This window comes from Phodopus roborovskii, unplaced genomic scaffold (assembly GCF_943737965.1).
Source record: "Phodopus roborovskii unplaced genomic scaffold, PHOROB, whole genome shotgun sequence".
Lineage (NCBI taxonomy): Eukaryota > Metazoa > Chordata > Mammalia > Rodentia > Cricetidae > Phodopus > Phodopus roborovskii.
The window spans coordinates 18,155,643-18,163,250 of NW_026126588.1; the positions used below are offsets into that span (position 1 = coordinate 18,155,643).

The window sequence follows — 7,608 nt, forward strand, 5'->3', positions numbered from 1 at the left end:
GGAGCGCTCTTCTTTCAACTGTTCTAACACTTCTTGCCCCTTTCTACAGCCCTGCAGCATCTCTGATCCTCTAAGCAGCTGTGAACAAGCCTCCCAGCACCCATGGCTGCTCACAGTGGCTCCTGTATAAGAGGACCCAGGGGCTCCCAGCACCCATGGCTGCTCACACCCATCTGTAACTAAGTTGCAGGAGCTCCCCACCCTCCTCTGGCCTCTAGGGGCTTGCTGCAGCCACACTGTGCACAGACATGTATGCTTGAAAAATACCCACACTCAGTATAATAGGTTTAAGAAATGAAAAAGCTTGGTGACGGTTACTGTAGGCTTCACTTTATTCAATTTTCTGTACAGCTTTACGTATTTTAATCAGGAAGTAGAAAATCCAACATAAGCAAAATTAACAAATGCGGAAGAAATATTTACACCTCACAAGTGATTAACTGCCCTCCCCAAACACAGCGAGTCTCAGACACTGCTCAAAAGTCAGCTCAGTAGAAAGGTGCAGCAGGACTCCTGCCCTGCCAGAGGCAGGGTTACAAGCTCAGAAGGCAGAGGCTGATGGCACTGCTAAAACCAAGTGAGAAGGGCCTTTCAATTCCCTTGAAAGGATTTCAGTCTCCCCAACCCCAACCTGACAGTCACTGTGTGTGTGTGTGTGTGTGTGTGTGTGTGTGTGTGGCCTTATATAATTTTAAAGAAAAGGTCTGTTGCCCAGGCTAATTTCTAACTCCAGGGCTTAAGCAATCCTCCTGCCTCAGCCTCTGGAGTTGCTGGGACTATGGGCATGCAGGACCACGCCCAGCCAGAGGTATTTTATTGACTGGAATTGTCCTGACCTGGCCTAGGTTTCCAGATGCCTTTTCTCCCCTGTTACCATGCATGCAGGTCTCATTATCCCAGATGGCTGACCGGAGGTTATTCGCTTGTTCAAAGGAAGGGGTCGCATAAGAACATGGGCCAATAACTGGTTTCATACAAGCTGCTTTCAACACTGCTCAGATTGCCTCAAACTTCCTAACTTAACTTCCTAACTCCCAAGCTGGAAACAATGCACACTGAAGACATTTCTACCAGGGCTTTTAGCTAAGACAGGGACTATTAAGAAAGGTGGCCCGAGTAAGGCAGTGGCATCCAAGGTGGCTGTGCTCAATGCCTTCGGAAGCAGATGCAGGTCAGGCAGGTCCAGGGTCCAACTCCTTCAGTTTTTTCTGGAGGCCCCGGAGCTGACTCCGACCCCAGGTGATCCGAGTCTGGAGGCTGGCTATATCTGCAGCCAGCTGAAGGCCTGCGGAGAGAAGAAGAAATCACTTAATCCACACCCTCCCTTCGTTAGTGCCTCACCCATGCTAAACCATCATCTCCTCAAAAGAAAAAGAAAAAAACAACAAAACAAAAACCCTCCCTGACTCACTGTTTGCCAGAATGAGCTCCTTACAGATCACAACCTCACGGCCTCCTTTCCTCCATCCACACGGTTCTGAGCTGCCTGCCTTCCAACCTTCTTTGCACCTGAGGGCGAACCACTTTCCACCCACCCCTCCACTCTCCAGCCCTGGTTGTATCCACCTCTGCTGTCTCTTCCTCTACCTCACCCAGCAGGTCAAGCAGCCCCGTCTTCCCCCTCCAATGCAGCAGGGCTGCCAGAGACTATCCCTAATTCTCCAGGGAACACATTCTCAAAACCCTTAGATTCTAGGGTACCCCAGTCTGTGGTCCCATTCTTCAGTCTCTTCTCCGGGTACTCCCTGGCTCGCAGTTGATCTCAAGTTTTCTGTGCATCGCTGTCAACAACTTAGGAAATTAAACACCAGCACTCTACACTGGACTTCCAAACCACAAGAACCCACACACAATGGCCACTCAACTTTCCCTCAGCTGCTGCCTGGTAGCCTGTTGGCCACCACAGGTGGAACAGCTCCATCCTGGAGTTCCGGGGGACTCTGCTCCTTCCTTTACTCCTGCATCAAAGCTGTTAGCAAACACTCGGGGTTTCTAATCTCAGGACATGTGCAAGTTGCCTGTTCACCTCACTTCCAACGCCTCTACCTACACCCCATGGCTGATCCTAGCACCTCTCTGCTCTCCAGTCTGTCTCCACTCAGCATCCCAAGGGTTCTTGGTACTCTGTTGGTCCTGCTGATTCATCCTGACTCTGAACTCACCCATGGATGCTCACTAGGGCCTAGCTCCTGGGGTCCTGCTCTGATGGACCCCAGCCCTCTGCCCTCCTTTGCTTTTCCCTCGGTCCACATACCCCCTTTATCTGGGGCTTCTACCTTAGTAACTAGACCGGCTAGGGCCTAGATGGTCTCCTTAGCTAGAACATAGTTCATCCAGACCTCTCACAAAGCTTCAAAGCTTCAACTCCTTGGAGAGGTCTTTCCTGTCTCATCTTCATAAATCATCTCCCCAGCCCACTCCCTCCCATGTTACTTTTCTCGGGACTTCCAGAGCCTGGGAACTAAAACAAAAGTCTATTTGTCTGCCTATCTGTTTATACACTGTCTTTCTCCTATACAGAACAAACATTCCATTTTATCCCTTAGCAGTTAAGGGACATGAACCTAGAATGCTGGAACAGCCAGGGAACGCTTTGGGGGAAACCCCCAGCAGACATGCAACACAGTTTGCTACGGTGTAACCCTGCAGAATCCTCACACCTTGTTGGTGTTGAAGTGGATAACCGGCTGGAATTCAGTCAATGGCTCCAGAGTCCACAGGGTTCACTCACCGTCCCGGAAGCTGGCCTGGGCTTGCCGCAGACTGTGAGGGACCAAGATTCCAAACCAGTTCAAGGGATCTTGAGGGACCGCAGAGGACTCTGACTCTTGGGTCTTGGTAGGGCCCTTACGCCTGCGTAGAGCTGGAGAAAGACAAGTTAAAAGGTCATACAGTCCTTGCAAGAACAAAGAGTTTTATTAATCTAAGTTCGTTCGTGATCCTGGAAAACACCAAAGGTTGGAAATTTCCCCCAACAAGCCTGGTGTGGTGGTACATGCCGTTAACCCCAGCACTCAAGAGGCAGTGGCAGGCTGATCTCTGTGAGTTCGAGGACAGCCTGGTCTACAGTGTGAGCTCCAGGAAAAAGAAACCCTGTCTTTAAAAAAAAAAAAAAAAGGAAGAAATTTCCCCCAACTCTTTTGTGTGTCAGGAAATAGTACTACTCTCCCCTTTGTAATCCAGGTGACTCTGTGTTTACTGACTTCCAGGACAGACGATTCTGCCGGCAACAAGATCAGACTAACCTTGCCCATTTTCCTTAAGTGTTCTGGAAGACCCTGAAATCCCCCATTCTTTGTTTCTGGAATGATTAACTGGGATTAGAGGTTTATTCCCCCCACACCCCGCGCAAAAAAAAAAAAAAAAAAAAAAAAAAAAAAGCCTACATACAGAGATGCACTTTTTCTGTCCAGTTGATGAGACTTCCTTGGGCTGTGAAACCTATCTCTCCCACTATAAAACGGACCGCCCATATAACTTCCTATCAACCCTGCTAAGACATGCCAGCGTCCGTCCGGCTTAGACGCGCTCCGTTAAACAGACCCGGAATAAGGTAATCTCAAATGTTCGGTGAGTGTGCGCTGACGGGAGGGAAGGGAACTCACATGCCTCACGGGGCCCCACTTCCTCGGGGGTCTGGGCGTCGGCTTTGATCACCCTGAAGGTCTGGGGTCCATCCTGGGCCTCGCTGAAGGAAAAGGGAAGATAAGATGGGCCTCTGGCCCGCGCCGGTCCTGCATCCCAGCCACCCACTCCCCCACTCCCCCAGGGCACCTCACCTGGCGCGCACGCAGACCTGCGGCTCCATGTGCGAGGCATACTGCAGGGGCCCCACCGACTTGGCACCCATGGCATAGCGAGCCTTGGCAAGCGACAGCCATCCCTGCGGGAGACGGGAGGCACTTGAGGCTCGACTTCCCTCCCATCAGTGCTCGCCATCTGCCCCGCCCACCCCCGCTGCCCGCATCCCCCGTGGTCCACCTCCTCCACCCGGGCGTTCAGCGCCGCCCGCTTCGCCTCTAGTTCCTCCAGGTCTCCGAGCAGCTGCAGGAACCTCGAGTCCAACTCCTCCCGCAGGGCCGAGGCCGCCATGGCGCAGCCGCTGGGTTAAGGACGGCGCAAGAGCCAAACACCCGCCTCCCAAGCCGCCTGGTCACCGCCCATTCGCCCGCCAGCCAATCGGCGCCCGGGACTCGCCTCTCGGGGGCGTTCCTAGCCGTGGCCCGGAAGTCAAAGGCTGCGAGCTCCGGGTGACTTGTAGCAACTGCCAGGGCGATCCGACGTGGAGCGTTCCCCGAGTCGGGCGGAGCTGGCTGTGAAAAGTCGGGCCTTCAACTTAACTCCAGGGGGCCACCCTCCTAGCTGCCCGCTTCTGCTCCTCGCGAGCCGGCGGCGTGAACGGCTCGGGGACTAGTGAAGCCCTGGCCGACGCTCGCTCGCTGCCTTGAAGCACGTGACACTCCGACCCCAGGTACTTGATTGGCTGCCTGGCTGGCCAATGACCTCGCGACGCCCTCCGCCATTTTAACAAGGGGCACTCTGGACGGCCGTCGACTCGAGTGAAGCCCTTGGAGGCCATCTTGGTTGAGGGCGGAAGTGGGCGCTGCGTGGTGCCGGCGGCGCCTGAAGATCGCACGCGTGTGCGGGAGCGGCGCTCGTCATGGTAGGGTGTTCGAGCTCGTGGTTTGGCTTGGTGGCGGCGGCGGCGGTGGAGGAGGGAGGGATGACGAATGGGGGCCCCGGGTCTTGTGGTCCTGTCTACTCCGTGACCCCCGTCTATTCTCCAGCTCCGTCGGGAGGCTCGCCTGCGCCGCGAGTACCTGTACCGCAAGGCCCGGGAGGATGCTCAGCGATCCGTCCAGGAGAAGAAGGAGCGAGTCAAGCGTGCTCTTGAAGGTAAGGGCTCCCTCTAGTCCCTTCTAGAGCATACTGTGCAGTCGTCCTTTGCCTGTTAGGTAGGACCGCTCAGCTTAATTGCAAATGTCGGTATTTATCCGTATTTTGTTGGTTCTGTATCCAAGGAGCTCCGTGTCTCCTATCTGATGTCACCCCTGGGACCTCTGACCAAACTTCCATTTTGCTGTTCCTAAGTTTTTAGGACTATAAAGTATGACTTTGTTACGTAAAGGTTTGTTTGGAAGCATAACGTTACGGCTAGGATTGTACCTCAGTTGCTTGCATCACCACGGAGGAGGCTCTGGATTCTGCCTCCAGCATGATTAAACTGGGCCTAGTAGCCTCTGTCTGTAATCCCGAGCCGAGCTACCAAAGCTGCTTTACGTTTTTGTCTAGTTATAAATATAATGCATATTGGTAATGATAAAGTGCTTTGGGAAATGAGCTCCCCGGGGTGCCCTAAGTTGACGATTAGGTGAAAAGAAATTGGTAGCTGGGTGTCGTGGCATGTCCTGTGATCGCAGCAGTTAGAAGCTAAGGCCATGCACATCTCAAGGCCATGTCTCCAATGAAATAAGTAAAGTAGCTACTTCTCTGTCGCCCAGATTTCTGTACCGACTCTGTTGAGAAAGGAGAACAGAGCTTTCCCGTCAAATGTGTGCAGACTAGTCGTATAAGTTGGGGCCCTGCTTGTGTCTCCCTCAGCCCCGTCTTTGCCTTGCAGAAAACCAGCTGATTCCCACGGAACTACGTCGGGAGGCTCTAGCCTTACAGGGGTCCCTGGAGTTCGACGATGCTGGCGGTGAAGGTAAAACTGTTGTGCGGCCCTCTGCCACACTGAGCCAACTTCTCGGGTCTTGTCCTCCTCAGCCCCACCGGCCATTTCCCTACCTTCCCTCCTGTTTGCCTGTGTGGCGTCACAGGGCTTTCTCTCTAAATGAATGTTTTCGTCTCCGTTTACACAACGGCAAACACCGTAGCCTTCACTCTGCTCATTCTCCCTCACTGCCGCAGCAGAACACTGTCCCCAGACGCCTCGTTCGTTGCATTGTTTAATAAGCAATCAGAGATTCTAGATACTTGTCGTGAGGAAAAGGAGCCTCCCATTTGTTTTAGCCGCTCGGAATTTTGCTGCCATTGTCTACCGTATTGCTCAGTTGTGTTTGGTAACGATGGAAGCTGCCCCTCCCCCCCCTTCCCCCCCCAGGTGCATTTCTATCAGTGAGGGTTCTCTTGAGCGGACTCGGCATTTTTCTTGTCTTCTCGTTCCCCTGACAGGTGTGACCAGCCATGTCGATGACGAATATCGATGGGCTGGGGTTGAGGACCCTAAGATCATGATCACTACCTCCCGAGACCCCAGTTCTCGCTTGAAGATGTTTGCAAAGGTACTGGGGGTGGGGAGTAGGGGTTGCCCTTGGCCGCTGGCCCCAACCCTAACTTGACATTGGTCCATGGGCAGGAACTGAAGCTGGTGTTCCCAGGTGCCCAGCGCATGAACCGAGGCCGACATGAGGTTGGCGCGCTGGTTCGAGCCTGCAAAGCCAATGGGGTCACCGACCTTTTGGTTGTCCATGAGCATCGAGGCACACCTGGTAAGGCCCGCCCGAGGGAGAGGGAGCTCGGGCTGTTGTCACGGCAGAGTGTCTGACAGCCTGTACCCTACAGTGGGACTCATTGTCAGCCACCTGCCCTTCGGTCCTACTGCCTACTTCACACTGTGCAACGTGGTCATGCGGCATGACATCCCCGACCTGGGCACCATGTCAGAGGCGAAGCCTCACCTCATCACTCATGGCTTTACCTCACGCTTGGGCAAGCGGGTAAGTGTGGGAACCTTGGGGTGGGTGCGGGGAGGGGGGTTGTAAGGGTCAGGCCAGCCACTTAGACCCACTCCTCCCCTGTACCCCAGGTGTCTGATATCCTTCGTTACCTGTTCCCTGTGCCAAAAGACGACAGCCATCGGGTCATCACCTTTGCAAACCAGGATGACTACATTTCATTCCGGTGGGTCTATGGGCTGAGTTCGGAGCATGGTGACCTTTGCGGCCTTTTGGCCGACCCATAGGCCCTACTGCCTCACACGCCGCCCGTCTCTGCTTCCTTTCTCCCCAGACACCATGTCTACAAGAAGACAGACCACCGAAATGTGGAGCTAACTGAGGTTGGACCTCGATTCGAGCTGAAGTGTGAGTTCGGGGCCGTTTATGCCGGGGGAGGGGGTAAAAATGTGGGGCTTGGTTGTACATGGGATGACGTCTCTCTCTCTCTCTCTCCTGACCCTAGTATACATGATTCGCCTGGGCACACTGGAGCAGGAGGCCACAGCGGACGTAGAGTGGCGTTGGCACCCCTATACCAACACTGCCCGCAAGAGGGTCTTCCTGAGCACCGAGTAAGCTGTGAGCGACTGGCCAGTCGGGATGCAGACTTGGACGCTTGGGGCAGGGACTGGTCACACACAGATTTACTAATCCCACGTGGGGCCTGGAAGGATCTAAATAAAGCCTCTGACATTGTGCTACTCAACTGCCTCTAACTGGCCACAGCCAGCCTACTCTGTCAGGCCAAACTTGAAAGGTGAAGCCCTTGGGTTGAAGACCTTCTGACTGTGGCGTGTCCTCGGGCCTAGTTTTCTGTGGCGTATAAACAATCCCTCTCAGGCTGGGGATGGTGATATAGACTCCCACCTGGAAAATGAGTGGTTGTCGC

General features: G+C 54.0%; 2 protein-coding genes across 2 annotated transcripts; one reads left to right on the plus strand and one right to left on the minus strand.

The window, feature by feature from the left end:
• Positions 1–308: 308 nt before the first annotated feature.
• On the minus strand, positions 309–4,217 carry Ccdc115 (coiled-coil domain containing 115). Its single transcript, XM_051204383.1, has 5 exons — positions 3,982–4,217; positions 3,780–3,883; positions 3,606–3,688; positions 2,732–2,863; positions 309–1,285 (listed from the first exon to the last, which is right to left on the minus strand). Exons 1-5 carry the CDS (start codon positions 4,090–4,092, stop codon positions 1,173–1,175), a joined length of 543 nt encoding a protein of 180 aa, XP_051060340.1. The 5' UTR covers positions 4,093–4,217; the 3' UTR covers positions 309–1,172.
• Positions 4,218–4,552: 335 nt separating this feature from the next.
• Imp4 (IMP U3 small nucleolar ribonucleoprotein 4) lies at positions 4,553–7,387 on the plus strand. The gene is made up of 9 exons (XM_051204371.1): positions 4,553–4,663; positions 4,788–4,896; positions 5,621–5,704; positions 6,175–6,284; positions 6,359–6,491; positions 6,565–6,719; positions 6,809–6,903; positions 7,012–7,085; positions 7,183–7,387. The coding sequence occupies exons 1-9, from the start codon at positions 4,661–4,663 to the stop codon at positions 7,293–7,295; spliced, it is 876 nt and encodes a 291-aa protein (XP_051060328.1). The 5' UTR covers positions 4,553–4,660; the 3' UTR covers positions 7,296–7,387.
• Positions 7,388–7,608: the final 221 nt, after the last annotated feature.